This window comes from Helianthus annuus, chromosome 15, assembly GCF_002127325.2.
Source record: "Helianthus annuus cultivar XRQ/B chromosome 15, HanXRQr2.0-SUNRISE, whole genome shotgun sequence".
NCBI classification, from domain to species: domain Eukaryota; kingdom Viridiplantae; phylum Streptophyta; class Magnoliopsida; order Asterales; family Asteraceae; genus Helianthus; species Helianthus annuus.
The window spans coordinates 147,985,438-148,008,913 of NC_035447.2; the positions used below are offsets into that span (position 1 = coordinate 147,985,438).

At 35.3% G+C, this 23,476-nt stretch overlaps 1 protein-coding gene across 1 annotated transcript; it reads right to left on the reverse strand.

Moving 5' to 3' along the window:
- Positions 1-6,574: 6,574 nt before the first annotated feature.
- Positions 6,575-7,957, reverse strand: LOC110914338. The gene is made up of 2 exons (XM_022159138.1): positions 7,318-7,957; positions 6,575-6,633 (listed from the first exon to the last, which is right to left on the reverse strand). The coding sequence occupies exons 1-2, from the start codon at positions 7,955-7,957 to the stop codon at positions 6,575-6,577; spliced, it is 699 nt and encodes a 232-aa protein (XP_022014830.1).
- Between the last annotated feature and the right edge of the window lie 15,519 nt (positions 7,958-23,476).

Sequence of the window (23,476 nt, forward strand, 5' to 3'; positions counted from 1 at the left end):
TACAAACTTGTAGCTTGTGCTAATCATGGTCAACCGTTTCACGCAAAACTACATCAGCTTTTGTTGACTTGTCATTTAAACATTTCTGATGCAACTACAAATCAAAGCAAGGATACACCAGATTCGCTTGTGTTCACTCGGCGTATTATCGCAATTCCAAATGTTCAACACATTAAATCTTACCCTTCGTCTACTCGGGAGTTGACAGATCATTTTACTATTTCATTTGAGTTGTTGATTTTGGGATTTATATAGCGGGTGCTATGTTTCGTGAAAACTCGCTTGCATATTGCGATTGATCGTCTGAGAGTCTTATTAGTCAAGGTTCCTCTTTGAGAAACCCCCCTACTAGCTGGTTTGCACTAAATTATACGTCTTGTACCTTGACAACTAATGCTAAAAGCACACACCTTTTTAACCCTAGGATTCGGGTTGTTATATATTCTTTGGCTCACCAAATGTGAGTAAGGTTTGATGGTTATCTACCTCGATATTATTTATATACATACACGTGTGACGAAACCATAAGGGGGTTAAGGTAGTACAAATTTCGAGGACGAAATTTCTTTAACGGGGGGAGAATTTGACAACCCTCACCAAATCAGGTATTCATACAAAGTAATTAATATTTAATTTATGCTTAATTACTGTGCTTGCTTACAATTGTGGTTAAACTGCTACTTGAATTCTGGTACATACATATACATGCATCATACTTTATTAACAGTCACTCCATTATTTGCACAGAACTATAGTGACGAACTTGATGCGCAATAGCACAGTAGCACAATGAACGGATAACCCAGTAAACGTGCTGACATAGCCAGCACCAGACAGACACTGTCTCTAAGGCCAGTATGAGCCGGGAATAGTTTACTACACTAGTAGGGAGTGTAGGGAAATGAGGATTGTAGAACTGCGTCACTAGGTGATATTTATAGTGACCGGATGTGCCTAAAACATGTTTTAAACACAAAATCCTGCACTTTATTACAAAATTCAGCATTATATTTAACTAGTAAAGTGCAAAAATATGGGAAAATAATACTAGACACTTTCCAAAGTGTCGGGAATTCATTGTTTCACTAAAAATAATATTAAAGACACTCTAAATGATTATTTAGCACTTTAACGGATTAATATCCAACCAAACAACCGGACTTTCCCCGGAACATAAAAATAATGTCAATGATATTATTTACATTTTTCTGACCTAGTTAGGGTCCCCAAACACCCTAACACCCGTTATATTATATAACACACTAGTAACTAGCTAAAAGCTCTAATTAACATAACTAGTTACTAACTATATGGTTGAAATCAAACTAAATACCCCCCCCCTAACCGAACGGTTTCTCATGAGGGAACACACTTCACCATTTTTGAATATTATATTTAGTGTGTCTAATATCTTGATGACACTTTACATATTGGGTAAACACATGAGATGGTCTATAAGTAAGTTCAAGGGTTAAGCATTATCTCACTTCCAACACAACACCAAACACCCATCTTCCTCTCCTCCTTTCTTTGTGTTCGGCTACCACTACACACCACCATATCTTCACCTTCAAGTCCATTTCAAGCATTCTAATTACTTCCAAAGGTGTAAGAGATCGTACAAGAGAGCTCGGTGTGTTCGGAAGCTCAAGGACCGCTCTCGTTTTCTTTTATCCACCACTTTTACGCTTTGAAACTCCCCTAGCCTTGTGCTAGAAGTAAGTGCCTTAGATCTTCATCTTGTTCATATTTTTGGTGGTTAATAGTGGAAAGAATGATGAAATATTAAGAACTCTAAAGAACATCATCAAAGTCTTGAAGTTTAAACTAACTAGAGAAGATGTATGGTTAAATGATGTTGAAATCATGATAAATCTGAAATAAACAAACCATGATCTGCTGTAACAGACTTATGATCTGATTTTAATCGTATTAGAAAGGATGGCGAACGTATGAGTGCGTTTTAGTAACATTTAACCTTTAAACAACCTGCTGATTTGCACTTTCAGCCGACTTTAACTGGCTTAAAACAGATCTTAACTTAACGAAAAATGTGTTTTCTAAAGTCTGGGTTTATGTACTATGAAATACGGTTCTAATGGCACCAGAATCATAATTTTTGGAGTTCGTTTACTATATATAATGCGTCAATTTGTAACAGCAGCTAAAGCTGCATTTTTACAGTAGTAAATGAGGGTCATGTTTTCAGTCATAACTTGATTTCTGTGTAGAGTTAGATCATAAAATTTATACTGAATATAGTCACTGTTGTCGCCGTGATCCTCCAATTGGAATTACATCAAACGGACTTACAATGAATTTTAAATAAAATATTCCGTGCACTGCAGTCAGAAAAAGGTAGATCTGAATGCAGTACGGAAAATGATTTTCTATAAAATATTGGTGATGATTTGGACCAAGATATTTTTACACAATAATATTTGGATCGTATAAGTCATCTGTAAAAATTTGGGAATTTTCGGAATAAGATAACTATTTTAATAAATTACCCAAAAACAGCCCAGTTTTGTGTTTTAAAACTGAATCAATATAAGTAATATTTAGCATGTCTAAATGTCGGGGTGGTTATTTGAGAACGAGCTAACATGATTTTACAAAAGAAAATGATACGCTTGTAAGCGTGGACACCTCCAGTTACAGAGGAAACTCTGGCGAAATTTTTCCAGAAATATAACACTTAGAAATATTTTTGTGACAAGTGTTATAAATATATTTTTAACTTGTTTTCAAAATATAAATTTTGCCATGATTTTTATTATAAAGTAACCAAGTGTCGGAGGTGGATTTTCGGAAATGAAAACTTGATAAATATATACTAAGAATATATATTTCATGATAAAACGCTTGTGTGCTTACGTGAATATTTTGTGAACTAGAGATTGTATGGAATAAAATATAATATTTTTTGGGAAAAATATATATATTTTGGTAATTGTGTGAAGTAAGATATAATATTTTTGTGAAAAATATGTGTATTTCGGAATCAGAACATTCTAGACAAGTGAGACTTAAAATATATTTTCGGAATTATAAGGCATACATGTATTAAGAACCCCCATCCTTGGGAAGGAAATACGCATATACAATACTTGAGAAGTATAACTATAAAATAGTTGTCTAACTGTTATTCCAGAACTAAATACCCATTATTATAACTTGGAATAATATCATAATCATAACTCAGAATCATACATACTAAGACAAGGCACTACCCGTTCGTCTAATAGGCATTAGACCATTGTAGGTAGCCGTGTTTGCCGCGGAGATTTGGGTTACGAGTACGAAGACGCAATACTGTGAGTTCATGCCCCCTTTTCTTTTAACTGTTTTCAGTTTTACAATTTCGGGGGTGAAATACATGTTACATACTGTTTACAAACACTTTAAACATGGTATGATTAGCTAAGGAAATCACTGCTAGATCACGTGAATGGATAGGCTATTATCGTAAGACCATTAATCCTTGTATAAGGACCGAGAGGCATGAGTGATAGATCTATCGGGTGTTGCGAGCCCCACACATGGGCCAGCGTGTGGCTGCATGTGGTGACTATGTCGTTCCGCCGGAAGGATCGGTATGAAATACGCGTTATAGGTTTGAGTGCTTCCTAGGCCATTTCACTTATTAATGTATTAGCTACACATTAATTGATCTCTTTTTCCTTATTGCTACATACCAAGAACATACATTATACAGACACGTTCTAACGATTTATACAAACTCACATACACATGAACTCGCTCAACTTTATGTTGACTTTTCAAACTACATGTATTTCAGGAAACTAACGGATCTGGCATGGTATGCATATATATTTCAAGCTGCGTTTGAATAAAGAAGTCATCCCGGGGTTAGAAGGTGTAACCTCTTCCTGGACGGGTTACATATCTCTAAATCTAGTATTGTTTAAAGTCTTTTGCTGAGTTTTATGAACTCGTTTAAAACAAGTCAAAGGTTGTAACTTATTTTGTGGTTGTGGTTTTAAGACAAGTATAAAATGGGATTTTTCTAAACTTTATTAATGGATGAATATCTCTTGTTTTTATCATATAGTATTGTGATGATTGTTGCAATGGTATTAAGTAGTCACACCAAATAACCCACGCTTCCGCAAAGCCAAGGTGTGACAATCCAAGCCTTCCATGGCCCATAATGGGCATTCTCAAGCATATGCTTAAATATTACTACGCTCCCGTTCACTTAAATGGTCACCGAAAGGCGTAGATTCAAAAGTTGACGCTTTAGGTCCCTCTATTGCGTAAACTTGTGCATCTCATCATTTAATAGCATTGAAGCCTCATATAATCAATATTAGGCATTCTTGTAAGTGTTATTAAACATCACGATGCTTCGGGTTCGCTAAAAGGTCATTTAGAGGTATAATTAAACATATTGACACTTTTAGCCCCTCTAACTTGCAAAGTTGCGCGTAACTTTACTTATAGGCATAAAAACCTTAGATAGCCATTATTTGGCATTCCCGAGAGTATAACCAAATATCATGAAGCTCCCGGTTTGTTAAAAGGTCACTCAGAGATAAGAATTAACATGTTGACGCTTTTAACCCTTCATTGCGCAAACTTTCAATTAATTACGCAAACGGCTACACTTAATCATCAAGTGGCACATTTGTGAATATAAACATCGTAAGAGGTTATTTAGAAACTTATTTTAGGTATGTTAACACTTCTAGTCCTTTCATAATCAAAGTTTTCGATTTTTCGAAAAATTAATCCCTTAAATTCATTGTTTGACTTCATTAGGGTTTATTACACGTGTCAATACATCATTGGACGTAATTTTTCCGAGGTGTTACATCCTCACCCCCTTAAAAGAAATCTCGACCTCGAGATTTGCTAAAATGTTGGAAGTACTTTTTTTTGTCCCATAATGGACTTAAATTTTATATCATATCTGGAGCCTTTCCAAGCTCCCAAGTTGACCTCTATAATAGGTACATGTATCCTTTTTGTAGCTTCTTAGCCTGTCGATCCTTAATCGATACAGGTTTCTCATCATATCATAAATCTGCATATCATTATGTGATAATGCTTCTCGACTTATTGGGGAAACATATCCTTAAATCATTAGTGTGGGTCTCATTGCGAGTTTCACCAAGCTCCTTTAATAGGATTTAGCTTATAAGCTATTTGATCTTGATACATTCGATTCCTTCAAATGATTCTATATATTCAGAGCTCAACTAGCCTGATAATTAACAAACTGGCACACCCTTTCAAGGTGATATTTTTGTTGAACTTTATTCCTTAACAAGAACTTAGGAGGTTTGCTATTTCCATTAATCTTGATTTTTCTGCCAAATAATGGCAACTTACAGATGATTATGGATTTGTCTGATCTTATTCGTTGTTTCCAATGCAACTTTCAGATCCTGATAATTGGACTTACCAATCTTCTGTCTACTAATAGATGTGTAACGTTCCATCTATACAAGGTCTCCAAAGGAGCAGCCTTGATACTTATATCAATTATTATAGAAAAGCTTATCTTAAGGTGAGATGGTTATTCCAACCATTGCTTAAAATTAATTTTAAGGAATAGCTAATCCTTTCAGTCAGTCAAACAAATCGACGATCCTGGGCAGCTGATGGCAATTCTTAATTGTTACCTAATTAGGGTTGCGGTAATCAATGCATAAGCATAATGAACTGTCTTTCTTAATTAACTATACCGAACTCTCAGAATATTCAGTTAGGCTATACGAATCCTTTTTTTAAAACTTACTTAATCAGGGTTTCGATTCTTCCAATGATGGTACTAGCCGTCTTGGAGATTTCATAATAGTACAGCCCTAAATAGGATATAAATTTTAACTCTACTTGCCTCTCAGGAGGTAAACAGGGTAATCTTAGGAGAAGATAATCAAGATACAAGGAGGTTGCAGAGATTTTCCAAATCTCAGGCTCCAGTTTATCCATCATTGCTCGTGTCAAATAAGTGACACGTTTATGTTACGAGTCCACGAATTCCTTAATCGGGAACATTTACTTGGGCAATTCCATTTTGGATATCTTCTTTGAATACCATTAGTTGACTTTAGTACCATATGACCATCGGGATATCTTTGTGGTCCCATGCATTAAACCTCCATACTGATCAGGCATGGAAGCAATCTATGGAACATATTAAGATACATCAATCCTCATATGGCGCTTTTATCCTACTGTCTGGGATTCATAATCGATAGAGATTAAAGAGATATCAACTATATATGCTGACGCACTTCCTCTAGAGAGAGGATACTTCTAGAATTCTATAATTGGAAGCTTCTGACAGGAACAGAAGAAATGGTTCTTACGATTTCACCTGTAAGTTTTACCTTACACTTAATATCTGGGGTATTTACGATTTCACCTGTAAGTTTTACCTTACACTTAATATCTGGGGTTCTTACGAGAGAGTTTCTAAAAGTTTGCTAAGCTTATGGTTTTATGAGAGACTTAGCAGCATCTGAAACCAAATGTAACTCCTAGCAATAAAATTACAATAAGGGATTTATCTGGTGTCATTATTAATGTGAACTGCCTCTAATCATTCATCAGGAGAGTTAACACCTCCATTCTTAATCCTTTTAAACTTAGCTGCGAAATCTGTAACAATTTTAGGACAGTCTCAGCTTTGACTGGTTATTTCTTAATCTATAAAACGTGAGTAGCTTAGGTTGATCCATAATGGATTTATACTAAGCAGACTTTGAAACCTTTTCATGACTTTTCTCATAACCTTTCTGACAGCGGCGTTAATTGCAGTTTTGGAGACTAACTTCATTAACATTGAGGTTCACATTTGATGCACCATTAACATTTGTCGCCTTCCTAGCATCGCGACTGTTGTCTGTCTTTTCTGAGTTTTCCATACTCGAAGCTTTGGTATTAAATACCAAATTCAGCAGGTACATAGGCAATCCCTACCATGTGTCTCCTTGAATTGTCAAAGTCTCACCATAAGGAGTCTTGTTAACTACTTACTTCTTATCACCCACAATATGGGCTTAGCTATAAGATGACTAATCCATTCGTATCACTATATCGAGTCCCTCTATTTCAACGGAAACAAGGGCAGTGGAAAAGAATGGTTCCTAATGGATATAAAACATCCATCTAACATTGCTGAAGCAGTCTCTGAGGTACCATTGGCAAATCCTAGTTTATACTTAACGCTTAGAGTTTTAACAGACAGATTTAAAGATTTACAAAATCCATTGTCTATGAAAGATTTATCTGAACCTGAATTAAATAATACTCTAGCATGAGCGTTATTGATAAAGAAAGTACCTGTTGTGACATTGTCATCCTGAATAGCCTCTTGAGCATTCATCTGAGAGCTTCCAGCTTTGGTCTTCATAGCCTTGCCAGACTTCTTGGTTTCATTTGGGCAATTTGTTTTGACGTGCCCTTTTTCATTGCAACCATAGCAGGTTGCGTCCTTTATGTCTTGGCACTCCAAGGTCTTGTGCTCCTTGGACTTGCAGATTCCACAGGTTAGAGGCTGAGATCCAAATATGCAACTCCCGAAGTGGTAGTTCCTACAGGTTTTGCATCTGGTCTTTTCACCGGTCTGCTGGTTGTCCTTCAAGTTTTTGCATTCATGGGTCTTGTGATCCATCTCTTTACAGATGACACATCCCCTGGTCTGTTCATAGAAGCATTTTCCGAAGTGCTTCTTCTTGCAGGTTTTACATTTGGGTTTTGCCTTATCTGGCTTAGACTGGTTATAGCTTGAACTGGTCTTACCCTTTTTACAACCTTTATTTGGGGTGTTATCGCACTTTCGCTTATGATCCTTCAACACACGGTCCACAACGTTGTTTACGGCTATATCTATCATAGCCTGTAACTCGGCGCCCGTTACGTTCAGTCTTGCATCATCATTCTGATCAACTGGATGGTTGTGAGCTTCAGAGGAGTCAGCCATGGTGAAGCTTTGAAGGCTACAAACCAAGTAGTAATAATTTGATCATATAATGAATTGTCGAACTTGATAATTAAATAGCCATGGTGCGAATAAACCATATAGGCCAATAGATAATATTTAGTTTATTTGATTATGTTTTGCCTAGGCTTTTAAATAAACCATCCTTGGCGCTTAAACGGAATATAATCCTTCATATTTATTAGACAGGGGACATAAGTCATGATTGTCAATGTCGTACCGACATTTTATATAGCACAAGGGCTTGTTCCAAAGGACTTTTTGATGGCACAGATGCCTTGTCACTAGGGAAACTTTAAAACATAATCAATGATTCCTTCGGATCGGAAATTTCATAATTCATTGTTTTGACAAGAAGTTATGAAATAAAACTATCTTTTTCATGTATACATCTCTGCCCGTAGGTATACATCCCAGATGGATGTTTAGATGTGTACATTATGTTCGACGTTTATTAGCCATGATTCCTATTGATCATTTAGGCTAAATAAGGGGTTTGGAAGATTTCTAATATAAGGATGACAAGTTTGATTTCATCGCATCACCCATTGTCAGGAGTGTTAACACGTTTTCAGGTGTTTAACAAGGATCTGAATCTCTTTAAACAGGTCTTACCATCGTAGCCAGGTCTTTAATGACATTCAAGCTAGGTTATACCCTTTGAGACTCTTTTTAATATAAATACTGGCAGGAAAGGAAGGATTTTTATTTTATTCAGGATTTATAATTATCCTAAATTTAATTGAAATATAACTATGGTACAAAAGGCCAAGTCACAAGGGCAGCTTTAAATTATAAACCATGATTTTGAAGAATCAAGGTATTTAGGCTTTGAACGTTGTTCATTGCCTTTTCTTGACAGGGAGTTGTAGGCGACGACTGTCTTTTGTCTTATATGAAAATGGATATGGCCCTTAAGCATAACATCCCTAATGGATGCTTAAATCATAAAATAAGAAAGGATTTCGGGAGAATCCAGTATAAGGATGATTTATGCAATTTTTATCGAACCACGTCTGCCAGGAATGTTAACATATTACAGATGTTAACAAGGATTTGAATCCCTTGAATAGGTTATACCATCTTGGCCATGTCTGTAATGACATTTAGGCTGGGTTTTACCTTTAAGATTCTTTTTAATATCTAAACGCAGATCAATCCTAAATTGAGATGTTAACAAGGATCTAAATCTAATTGAGGAACTACCATCTTGGCCCTGTCTTAAAATGACACCTGAGCTAGGTCTCGTCCTTTTTAGATTTTTGCCATTTTATTATAATGGTAGATCTTATAAAAGGAATGTTATTTTAATTTATTTCATATATTATATTCATATATATTGAATAAATGAAATTTTGATAAAGCATTCCAATGATTTTAAAAAAGAGGTACAGTTGCCCTAAACGGGACTTGAAAGAAATGATGTTGTCCATGGAGGGACTGAAATATAAGTATGCCCTTATAAGGACTTACTAAGGAAACGAACTTCAGCAAAAGGAGTTTCTTCTTCATTTTATTTCTGAATGCTTTCTCCTTGGTTGCACGTTCATCCTGGTCGCAGTACGAAGCTCGGCCTTCCCTAGGCTTCAAATGGGGAGAATTTCCATTATGGTTTCTTTGCTTGGAGACATATTAGAATATATAGTATTGAAAACAATAATTCTCCGAATAGAGATGGGAGTATTCCTATGTTAAGTCTAGACTCAGTGTGACAACCCTCACAAAACCAGGTATCCGTACGACTTAATTAACTATTAATTGTTGCCTAATTACTGTGCTTAACTGAGATTTCTGATAAACTGCTACTTGATTGTTGATACTTGTACATATCTGCATCATACTTTGGTTTTTCCGTCACTACATTATTTACTTACTGAACTCTAGTAACAAACATGATGCACAAAAGCACAGTAGCATTTGAACGGACAACCTATTGAACATGCTGATATAGCCAGCATCAGGCAGACACTGCCTCTAAAGGCCTGAATGAGCCAGAAATATTTTACTACACCCATAGTGTGTGTAGGGATACAAGGGTTGTTAAACTGCGTCTCTAGGAATAAGATACAGAGATTGGATGTGCCTAAAACGTACTCTAAGCACAAGACACAACACTTTTATCAACATACTAGCTTCTAATTAATTAATAAAGTGCCAAAATATGAGGAAATATTCCTGACACTTTGCAGAATAAATTGTGTCGCTAAAAATATTATTTACGACGCTTAAAAGATTACTTAAGCACTTTAACGGATTACTGTCCAACCGAACAACCGGACTATACCCGGAACATAAAAATATTGCCAGAAATATTATTAGCCTTTTCTGAGCCAGTTAGGGTCCCTGATTACCCTAACACCCGCTTTATAACGCATCATGCAACTAACGGGGTTAATCCCTAAAGTTAACCGACTTAACGTAACTAAATCCTAACTGAACCATTGAAATCGAACTAAGTGACCCCCCCCCCTTGGGCCGGTTTGGTCACCATGTAACTAGCTAGTACTCTTTTTTATTATTTTAATTGATTTCGTGGATATCTAAGAGAACTAGTAACCAAGGGTTATGGCACCCTAATCTTTCTATAAATACCCCACACACACATGAGAGATTATCATCCATCACATTCACCAAACAACTCTCTCTCCCTCTTGCTCCATTCTCGGCCGAACACCCACACTTGTCCACCATCATTTTCGAGTTCTTGTCTAGCCATTCCAAGCTTATACAAGGTGTTCGAGTCACGTATAAGGAAGCTCGAAGCAAGCGGAAGTTGAAGGACCTCACCCATTTGCTTTTATCCACGCCATTTTCGCCAAAGATCTTCCCTAGCCCCGAGCTAGAGGTATAACGTTTAAAACTCGCTCTTGATCGTATCTAAAGTGGTTAATATGATTTTTAACGGTAAAAAGTCGGAATCATGCGTTTTGAATCTTTAAAGGCTACTAAAACTCGAATATTGTTGGTTAAAAGCTCATAACATGTGTAAAAGTCGTAGTATTCGAATATGTTGATTATTGAGGCCCGATCTACGTTGTGGTGGCTCTTATCATCGTTTAACCCGACTTTGTTAAGATCACGAATCTTGACATACGCTTGTTTCTATCGGTACAAGGGTTAAAAGGTGAAACTCCACCACACGAGAAACATGAACTTGTGTAAAAATATTTTGACTTGTAAAATAGTATTTAAAACGAGCCGATCTACGTATGTACAAGTGGTATATTCGTAGAACCAAGTGTCGAGAAAATCATGTTTTATAAAAGTTGGATGACATGTTAACAAATGTGATTTTTACAAACTACAAGTGTATAAACACTTGTGAAACGAAAGATCCGACAAAATAACAATTTTTACAAAAGTTGTCGGGAAGTTGTAAAGAATGATTTGTTCCAAAAACGGGGTCTTTACAAGACTAAACTATTTTATACATAGATCCACTAAATATAAGGTGATCTACATTACGACTTTCGGAAAAATTACAAGTTCATGTAACAACGCGACTTTACATACTAGTCTACAAGATTGATGTGTTAAAACTGGTTTGAAGTATCGGAACTTGATTGGTTGATTAAAGAAATTGTTGAAATGATTTTGTAAAAGAAAATGATACGCTTGAAAGCGTGGCCACCTCCAGTTACAGGGGAAACTCTGGCGAAATTTTTCTAAAATCTAACACTTAGAATTTTTTTTACAAGTGTTAGACTATTTTTGATACATTTTCAAATATATTTCGCCATGACTTTAATTACTAAATAATCGGAGGTGGGATTTTTCACAAAACTAAACGTGGTAAATATTTATTCGATAAATATATTTTTCACCACACTGTTTATGATTATTTTGTGAAAATATATAAATATTATTTTTAGAGTAAAAATAATATTTACAAACTTTGTCGAACCCAAAATAATACCAACGCCTACACGACAAACATATAAGTTACAACGGTAATTACTATTACCACTTAATCACCAAAACGTAACTTACACTTTATACGGAAATATTCATAAATGCGTATTTTGTCAACGTATTATTTTGGAAAGTATTATGTAAAAAGAAGATATATTATTTTTGAGAAAAATAATTATATTTTGGGATGAGAAATAAAATATATTAAGTGAGACTTAATATTATAAACGCGCATGTATTAATTCCCCCATCCTTGGGAAGGAGATTTACTACCAAATATATACAAGGAACGGTTGTCTAACTGTTTCCCGAAAATTAAACTATGAAGCTAAAGCACGGCCATCCGTCTAATAGAATTAGCACATGTAGGTCGTTGCACAGCTTTCGGACATTTGGAGTGCTTGATTTAGCGACGCACTGACTGTGAGTTCATGTCCCCCTTTTCTCTTAACTGTTTTCAGTTTTCTAAACTGCGGGGGTGAAATACATGTTACAATGATTATGAATATGTTTATACATGGTATGATTAGCGTAAGGAGGTTTGTTACTTAGATCATGTGAGTGGGTAGGCGGAAACTTGAGGCCATTAATCCTCATAGTAGGACCGAGGGACAGGAGCGGTAGATCTATCTGGGTGTAGCGAGCCCAGCCCCAGGTCCAGCTGAACGGACCTCGGGGTGACTTAGTGCCCGACGCATAAATCCGCTAGGTTTGAGTCTTCCTACTTGCACTTCACACATATCAATGGCCTTGCAAACCATTGGTGATCTCTTTTTCCTTATTTGCTACATACCAGGTTTTTGATAAAGATAAAGGTTTATATACTCACTTTCGCATGAACTCGCTCAACATTATTGTTGATTTTTCAACTTACATGTATTTCAGGAAACTAACGATCTGGCGCGGTATGGCTTGTTTTCCGCTGCATTAGGCCCGAGGTCATCCAGGGTTCGAGACTTGTGACTCTTTCCTGGACAAGTCACAGTCCCTGAACCATGTTTACTTTAAGTTTGCATTTGTAATGTTTAGACAAAGTTATGGTTGTTGGGTGTTAACCCGTTAAGACAATGTTTAATATTTTTATTTTAATGGATGATCTTGCATATTTTAATTCATATAGCTTTGTTATGATTAAGCTATGGTATTAAGAAGTCACACCAAATTAACCACGCTTCCGCAAAGCCAGGGTGTGACACTCAGAAGGTCAAGGAATGTGCTACTGTGTAATTGAGATTAAACACAAAAGGCTAGTGTTTAATTCACTCAGTGTTGGCTCTGATACCAACCTTTCACACCCCGATATTTCCACGTATCACCGGTGGGGAGTATCGTGACGTAGTTGATATCATCATAGTCAAACAACACAATTTAAATGCACAGGGGAAGCAAAAGATGAATATATTATAAACCGATATAAAGTAATATCAAAGTATTACAAACGGAAAGTAAAGGATCCACAGGCGGATCAAAGATAAATGAAACATTGTTCAACAGACTTTAGGCATCTTAAGCTTGCGAGAGTCTTTATTGATGCTAGGAGTTGCCAGCCTATTCCGATTAGTACCTGCACTTAGCCTTTTTGGAAAATACGTCAGTTTTCACTGGTAAATACAATTTAACTGACTCATTTTGAAAATGTTTAAGAAAATTGATTTGAGTGCAAACGGCACAAAAGATTTTATAACTTGGGATAATTATTTGAATATAATACTTGTAAAGAATTACATGTTTGTTATGTGTTCAGTTGCCCGGTTCGTGCCGGGTTAAAGACTAATAGACACGCCACAGGTATAATGCCCACAAGGTTATTCCTTTAAGTGGGATACCAGTTTTTACATATGCAGTTGTTAGGTGTACGCCTACACCCCGTGCTTAGGTCGTGGCCACTTCATGAATGATGCCAAGGATATATGGGACATGGTCATTAAACTCCCAAAGGCGTAAAACAAACAAAACCAATTTTTAAAGCGCTTAAAAAGACGGTTTTAAGCGGTTTTGGGGTTTTATAAGAAAAGATGATATTTTTATTATTCCAGAAGGCTTAAAATATTCTATTTATCATATTAGATCAGTAGAAAAAGGTTTGATATCAAAAGGATTTGTAAAACTCATTTTATAGCCCAAAAGGGCAAAACCGACAACTACCGAATCAAGCTTAGTACCCTATGTTATGCTCAGCCTAAAAATAAATAAAAATCTATAAAAATCCCAAAATATTATTTTATATCATTTGGTAAAAAGTTTGGTATCAAAAATTGGGTTTAGATAAGATATATGCTAATTATGCCGTTTAATTAATAAAAGCTTTTCATTTACGCTAATGAGCATAACTTCTAATCTAGACCTCCAACTGATGTCAAATTTTAGGGACAAGTTTATAAATCAGTAATAAAGATTTTTGTCCTCTCACATTTTCAAAATTCTCGTTTTAGGATCAAAAGGGCATAACGGTCAACATTTAGGCATTTAACGGAAACATGCATGAACTAGGATTTCTATGGAACCAAGTTGTATAACCTTGGAGGGTTATACTAACTTATAATGTGGTCCTAATGGAATCCTAAGGAATATCTAAACTAAGCTAAATCGGGTCAGAACTGAAAGTCAAAGCAAAAGTCAACTTTTGCGACTTTCGGTTCCGAACCGAGCCTATACTTAGAATTGTCGGGTTGAATCATGCTTAGGCATGTTCAACTAATATTTACCAAGTTATTAAAGTGAGAAAACTGATTTTATGACTTTTATATTAATAGTTATGTATTTTATTTAAAACTAACCCGTTTGACTTTTTACAATTAAGTTTGACCGGACAATTGACCTAGTTAGAATGGGAATCAGAGGGTGCCCTTTTAAGGGTTTATTACCCACATAATTACCAACTCATAGCCACTTTCAATTCGAAAAATGACTGGACCATTAGTGATTAATCACTAAGTCAAACCTTAATTACGACGGTTTTGACTTTAGGCCGTTAAACTAATAAAACACGAATTAGAAAGGTTAAGGAAGCTTACAAAGGGTCCAATGGACTGAAAGGAGGTTCCCAAGAGCTCAGGACCCTCTTACATTGAGAGATATAGCAGAATTGTTGAAAGTGTGTGTTAGAATGTGAGAAAAGTTCACCTATTTATAGTTTTTGAGATAGGAGGAGATCATGACAAGTGTTAGGGTGAGTTAACCAGATTAAAACATGTGTATTCTGGTTTTATGAATCTGGTAGCAGCCCCTAGTATGCAAAAGAAATGGTTTTGAGTGTGTATTCAGCAGAAAAAAATGAAACCAGCAACTATAAAAACAGTCAGCGAAACAAATTTGCTGAAAAGCTGTTTTCGGTCCATGTCCTTATATAGCTGCATATTAACAGCCCTTTTAAACCCGTATATCTTATAAAAACATATTCAGTCCCTCTGACTTCTGAATCAGATGGATACGGGTTTAAAACAACTTTTGAAAGCTGTCAAGATCAGAATAAGTTTGCTGAATTACAAATTTAGCCCATGAACATGTTAAATGCTATTTTCGACGCATTTAAGGCCCGTTAAGCCATGTTCAAGGCTGTAAAATTATTCCTAAACATAGGGAACATAAAACATGCTCAAAAATATTCCGGATTTCGGTTCGTTTGGCTGTACGGTCTCGTTGTTCGTCTAATTACGAGGAAACACGAACGAACGCGAAAAACGATCCAAACTACGCGACGAATGGAATTTTATCATGCCGAACACTAAAATAAAATATTTTAGTGCTTACATAAATTTTTTGGTGCCCGGGTATATTCAGAATGTGAGATATGCGCGAAAGTGCAAACTTGTGCACTTTTTGACACTTTTAGTCCCTGCATGACTTAAAAGTTTATTTTTGCGCACCAAACACCTCTAAGCCTATATCTAAGCTATATAAAGGATAATTAGGGCATGTTTAACTCATGGTCATATTCCAGAAGGTCCGTTACCATACGAATCGGCATACTTTAGCAGTTTGACGCAATTAGTCCTTTAATCGCACAAAGTAGCGTGGAATGTCGTTTAATGACATCCAAGCCTTCCATGGCCCATAATGGGCATTCCCAAGCATATGCTTAAATATTACTACGCTCCCGTTCACTTAAATGGTCACCGAAAGGCGTAGATTCAAAAGTTGACGATTTAGGTCCCTCTATTGCGCAAACTTGCGCATCTCATCATTTAATAGCATTGAAGCCTCATATAATCAATATTAGGCATTCTTGTAAGTGTTATTAAACATCACGATGCTTCGGGTTCGCTAAAAGGTCATTTAGAGGTATAATTAAACATATTGACACTTTTAGCCCCTCTAACTTGCAAAGTTGCGCGTAACTTTACTTATAGGCATAAAAACCTTAGATAGCCATTATTTGACATTCCCGAGAGTATAACCAAATATCATGAAGCTCCCGGTTTGTTAAAAGGTCACTCAGAGGTAAGAATTAACATGTTGACGCTTTTAACCCTTCATTGCGCAAAATTTCAATTAATTACGCAAACGGCTACACTTAATCATCAAGTGGCACATTTGTGAATATAAACATCGTAAGAGGTTATTTAGAAACTTATTTTAGGTATGTTAACACTTCCAGTCCTTTCATAATCAAAGTTTTCGATTTTTCGAAAAATTAGTCCCTTAAATTCATTGTTTGACTTCATTAGGGTTTATTACACGTGTCAATACATCATTGGACGTGATTTTTCCGAGGTGTTACAGCTTTCCACCAAAAATCCCGAATTTCCTACAAACAAGTTTGAAATCTTCCAAAAACAGATCAAACCCCAATTTTTTTTATGAAATCCTTATGAATTTTATGAATGTTCTTAAACAAAGTTTCGAAAATTTTTAAATCTTTTGAACTGTTTTCAATGAAATTTTGGGTTTCAATCACACTTTGGTCAATTTTCAAGGCTTAACAACCTGCTAACACACTAACAAACACAAATCAGTCGATTAAAAAGTATATAAAACAGATTAACCGAACAAATTTCAACCTTTTTGTGTGTCTTTGAATCTGTGAATCAGCAAACAGTTCCCTTTTCTTCAATCTTCAGCAATATCCGATCCAAACCGAGCCTTTTGAAAGACTTCTTAGGCTCTGATACCAATTGTAAGTCTAGAAAACTACAATCGGATATCACAAACACCTAAACACGTCGCATAATAACAAGAAAATGTGTAGAAGATGAAGAACAAGTCGATTGTATTGATGAACAAGTGCACACGATATCAAGTATCGTATGGTACACAAACACTTTGTATTACAAACAATCAACAACCAAAACAAGACCTAGGTGCATCATATTTATAGATCATAGGATGACCTAATACAAATGGGCCAAGCCCAACCCTTATACGCATACCAAACATGTCGACCAAGCCCATATCTTATACATAACTAACCCAAAACTAGTAAACCCAAGACAAACGTAAACCTACAAGTACATGCCCTTACATCACGAAACTTCTTACTCTTTTTTTATAAAAACTAGTAAATTGCCTCGTGCGTTGTCGCGGCATTTTGAAAAAATTATATCAAAACATAAATCAACCGAAAACGTACATAATAATAAGCATAAGAACCTATTATATTTGACCGACTTATTTTCGGGAAAAATTACGACGAAACGTAAATCAACTTAAATTTATACCCACATGTACATAAAAATAAGCACATAAAATTCGATTACAAAGTCTTTATAAAGTGAATGGTTTGTAAGTGTCAATCCTGAAAGTTGAGGAGTAAAAGTTTAAAAATACAAAAAGACAGAAAGAAAGCAAAATGACAAAAAAATTACTATTTACGTAAGTTGATAATTGTATTATATAATGTTATCACGTGATTTCAATAATAAATCAAGCAAGATCATCACTTTGGCTTTGGTCCAATGATCAAGAGCAAGTTTCAATTTTTGGGATGTATAATATTTAGGGAGGAAAAAAAAGCTTTGTTGTTTAAAAAAATCAAGCAAGATCAATAGTCAAGACTGGTTATTCTGAATTTTTCTTTATAAATTAAGTTTTCTCGTAATGGTACATAGAGTGTAGCTCGGGGAGCCATAAGGGAGGCCACACCCAAAAAGGGAACACCGTCCCACTTAGCTTGAGGCCCAATTTCACCATCTCCATCAATTTTCAGGAACCATCCCCCTGATTTTCATACACATATATCGTCTAAGGAGTTGAGAAAAATGATGTGATGTCTATGTACCCTTCAATCACCGATCCTAAACTCTATCAAATGAAATAAACTTGGGTAGGCATATGATATACCAGGGGGTTTAGCATGTGAAGATCATGAGATGCAGTGGCGGAGCCACACTTTAAACAACGGTGTCGTCCGACACCATTGAATTTTGTGTAGCAAATACAACGTATAATAGGAAAAATTCGAGCGACACCATTATTTTTTACGAGCCACACCATTGTTTTTTACAAACGACACCATTGTTTTGTTTTCTTCTAAAACAGTTACATAATAAACAAATTTCTATTTCAAGAATTAAGCCCAGTTACTTGAATTTAATTAGTATACTTTAAATCATTAAAGGTCCATCCTTAATTTTTATTTTTTTTCTAATCCTGTAAGCAGTATAGCCCTATATCTAATTGGTTTTGTTTCAATTGTTTAATCTAACAAGATGTTTGATGATAATTTGAATGATGCGTGCACTTGTTTGTTATAATGAAAAAGTGGTTCTTTTTTCAAGTTGCCGTTGAAAACATTATGAATCGTTTTCAAAACATGAAAATGCGTACAGAGCAACTATTAAATGCATTTTATTATATATTTCAAATGACTTTGTAATTTTATTATGTGTTTTAATTCAATAACATTGTACTTTTACTGTGATATTTGCTTTTATTATGTGATTTGACCCGACTAGATCCGAACCGATCCAAAAAAGTTCGACTCCGGGTTACTATAAACCGGGGTATCCATAAAAAATGACACCATAAGATAAAATTTCTGGCTCCGCCACTAATGAGATGGGACAAAAAAGGAGGCATGTGTTAGCATGTGTTGATGTATAATATAACATACTCTCACATGTGACATATAAATTATAAAATAAATGTCGGCGGTGTTGCAGAATCCAAATCTTCGTTATTAATGTAAGGCAAACTAATCATTAGTAATAATTCTTTCATTTGGATCAAATCTTGTTTATTTAACTAATCATGAGGAAATAAGTTTGTTCTTTTTTAATGAGAAAATTAGATCACTGACGGACTATTTGAGTATGATCGTGTCACCAAAGAAACAAACCGATCATATCTATCTCTATTAGGCAATAATGCATATACACCAATTCAGAAGAAAACCCAATAAATTTGCGAAAAAACCCCTTTTGAAAATCAAACCCATGACCTAAGACTAAAAGGTATGGAGAGGATGGGCTTGGAGGGGATGAGCCGCCACGTAGGCGCCACGTAGGTGTGGCTTGGAGAGGATGGACCTAGGGGGTGGGGGATGAACCCCTTTGTGTATATATATGTATGTATGTATAGGTATATGTGAGAGAAGGAAGGAGGAGAGAGGACCGGCTACCCCGACTGTGGGGTGCCGGTTGTGCCGAGCCGAGCCCCAGGGGGGCGGTGTGGGGGACCGGCGCCGGTCCTAGCTGGGCCTCAGCCGGCCCCCATACCTTCTAGTCTAATGGTCCTTAAGTCTTATCTCACCCCTAAAATGGTCAAAATGAGTTTATTCTCTTACTACAATGAGTTATGATGTAATAAGTCATTCATTTTGAACAATTTTAAAATAAGTGTAACTTATTCTAATTTTGATACATAAAAATCCTAAGTTTATAAGGAAAAATATAGTAAAAAGTCTCTTAAGCTAATTTTTGGTATACCGAAGCATTTACAAACTTTGCTAAGATGCTCCTACTTTAAAAAATAATAATAAGGTTATATGGTGTGGGCATTATCAAATGACATCAGCGTCACATAAACGAAGGCTTTATTATTAACTATCATGCAGTGGGATAAAGCCCAATTAACTGTTAATTAAAAAAACTGAAAAAAAAAACAAATATGTTGGGTTTATGCAAATGGGCCCACTCAGTTCTCCCTCTAACGCCCATTATGTGGCTCGCGAGTTGGTCCATGACGCCCCAGAACGATGATAAGGGCGTTATAGAGCCTTTATATGACTAACATGTAAGAAGGCGCAAACCCACACCATGTGACCTAAATATGATGACTTGTAATCTCTTAAATATGACATGCATCTATAGGTTTAACAACAAGGCAATAATTTTTTTATAGTAACACATATGACAAATTCGTGACATAAAGTTTTGAAAGTTATAGGAAGACAACACAAGTTGATCATCCGAAAATGTAGGAAGTATAAAGTTCAATTATTTTAATTAAGGTGATTTTTTATTTATTAAAAACTAATAAATATTTTGTTTTTGGTACATACCCTTATTTTAATGCGACAAGTGCCATATTGTCTAAAATTAACGGCGGTTATTTTAAGTGGACTTGCTTTGTATCCAATTGAGTCAGATTTTAACCATCAATTAACTAATCAAGAGCTTAAATCAAAAGATTAGAATTGAACAAAAAACAAGGAGGCATGTGAGATTTTCTAAGACTATCTACTATGGTGAACAATTTTCACAACCGGTTGCCACATGGATAATAGGACAAAAAATTTGAGCAATTTTTTAATAAAAAATTCACCATGGTGAACGACCGGGTTGTTTCACCAACCAAAGTTTGCAACCTAACTTTTCAATATTTAATTGCTTTTCTCAATTTTCATGATTTAAACAATATTATAAATCATGTTTATATAATAAAATATTAGTTTAGGTTGGGTTGTGAATGTGGGTGAAAAATTGGATTGGGTTGGGTTGTGTAGGTGGAAGAAAGAGAAATTAGTATTTTATTGAAAGATTGGGTTGGTTTGGGTTGTGATAGTGGATAGTCTAAGGGTATTCTAGTCCATCAAGTTAATAGTTTCCCTCTACTCGAGTTCCCTCTCGTTTTTAAAACGTTAATAACTCTTTTGTACGACATTATTTTTTTTATAAATATTGAACCAAAAAAACGAATATTTTTCTTATCTTTAAAAAGAGTACACTATTGCTATACTTTTGAAAAAAAAAAGTTTTCAATAATCCAAATGGGTAAAACGCAATGGATAAAAAAACAAAAAAAATGATTTTTTCTAAAACGCAATGGATCAAAAACACAAAACAAAGTGCTTTTTCAAAAACGCAATACACTAAAAAGACAAAAAAAAAAAGTTCTTTCTAAAACGCAGTGGACCAAAAACACAAAAAGTGACTTTTCTAATACGCAAAATTGATCAAAAACAGAAACAAAGTGTTCTTTCTAAAAGGCAATAGTCTAAAAACATAAAAAATGTGTTTTTTTCTAAAACACAATGAGCTAAAAACATAAAAATGTGTTTTTTTCTAAAACATAATGGACTAAAAACAAAATGTGTTTTTTTCTAAAACATAATGGACTAAAAATACAAAAAAAAAAAATGTGTGTGTTTTTTTTCTAAAACGCAATGGATTAAAAACGCAATAACGATGAACCACCAACAAATCTCATCAATTAACGTAAAACACAATGACCTAGGAATGCCCAGTTCATTACCGCTTTTATGTGTTTTTCTTAAAATGCAATTGCCTAAAATAGTATAAGCTTTGTTTTATAATTGTGTTTTATTAAAGTTATATGATCACAAACACCGACTAAACTGACATTTAAAAAACACAATCATACCCCAAATTCAACAAATCAACTTTCATAAAACGTAATGAAAACAATCGAGTCAGATATAAATATGTTTGTCATATGCCTTGTTACAAAATAAAAAAAAAAATGAGCACAAATTATAAAGATATGCATAAAAGAAAAGAATGAGCTAAAACAGAACCATCACCCACCTCATTCATCTCAAAAATTAATAAAACGCAATTACAGACCATTTAAATACACCTCACTTTAATGAGCACTAATAAATAAGATATACTTAAAACAAAAGAATAAGCATCATAATTGTACCAAATGACAAAGAAAACCGTCACCCCTTCGTTTGTCTCCAAAATTAATAAAACGCAATGAAATTCATCTCCAAAAATTAACAAAACCAATGAAAAACCATTGAAATACACCACACTTTTTTCCTCACTCTGATATGCACAGTAGTTACCTCTTAAGTAGCAGCTCACTCGTTCCCTTCAAAATCAGGGGTGGTGATAGGTGGTGTTCAGCGGTGGTGGGTGGTGGTGCAACAACGATGGTGCTACCAAAATGTCTAGAGGGAAGATGGAGATATGGGGTTCTAGAGAGAGAAAGAGTTGATTAATTTGGAGTTCCAAATTGTGAAATATTGATGTTCAGGAGGGTGGGTGTTAGGTGGTATTGACGGAGGTTGGACCAAAAATACCCTTCCCACTTGTATTTCTACTTTGCCACATGGATGACTAAGATTACTTCCTATTCTTCTTAGCAAGATTAAACTTCTTATTTGATCCTTACCCTTGTTATGAATTATTAGCTGGTAATATACTAATATATTGAATTGGATCTATCCAACTAATAAAAGCCATTTACAACTGTGGATTCCCAACTACTTCATACTTCATAGTCGCCTTATAGCTCATACTAATCTCCCCATAGGTAAAAATGTTTTCCAAAATAAATTATTTTGAAATTAAACTTTAGGGTAAATTACACTTATCGTTCTTTATGTTTGTATCAGATTACAATGGATAACCTTTAACTTCAATAATTACAGTCACAGTCCTTTATTTGAAAAACTCGTTACACCGGAGGTCCTTTAGCACTAACCAGGTTAAAATTTTGAGTCAAATCTAATCACATAAGGGTATTCTGGTCATTTCATATTTTATTTAAATGGTTTTTAATAAATAAAACAAAAAATAACATATATATATATAAATAATGCTGCTTATTTCATTCTCTCTCTTTCTCTCTCTCAAATAAAACCTGTGAACCACTGCCCAAGTCCACCACCACCACCGCCTAAGACATGACCACCACCATCATCGGAGCTACACCACCGACATACACTCACTCTCTCTAAACTCATAACATCAACACCACCACCACCACCACTCAGTGCTTTCTCTCTAAACTCATAACACCACCACCGCCTAAGTCCACCACCATAACCGGATGTACAAACACCACCGGCGTCAACGCCTTTCCTCGTTAACACCACCACAACCGGATTTACAAACACCCCAAACCGTTGAAATAGAGATATATGTACAGATCTAGTGTATTTCATTGAATCATAGCCACAAATCTGGTGGATTTTAATTCCAGCGAAAGAGAGGAGAAGTGATTTCAGATCTGATGGCCGGAAAAAAAAACACTAGATCTGTACATATATCTGAAGTGTTTTTGGCCATCTACTCAGCCGCCAACCACAAAACCTGAAGTGTTTTTTGAGGGTTTTTTGGTGGTGGTAATCGAAGGGGGGGGGGGATTTGTTGAATTGTTTGAAATCTGAATTGGTTTTGGAGGTTTTTTGGGGATGAAAATGGAGGGTTCTTGATTAATAGAAATGGGGTTTTAATG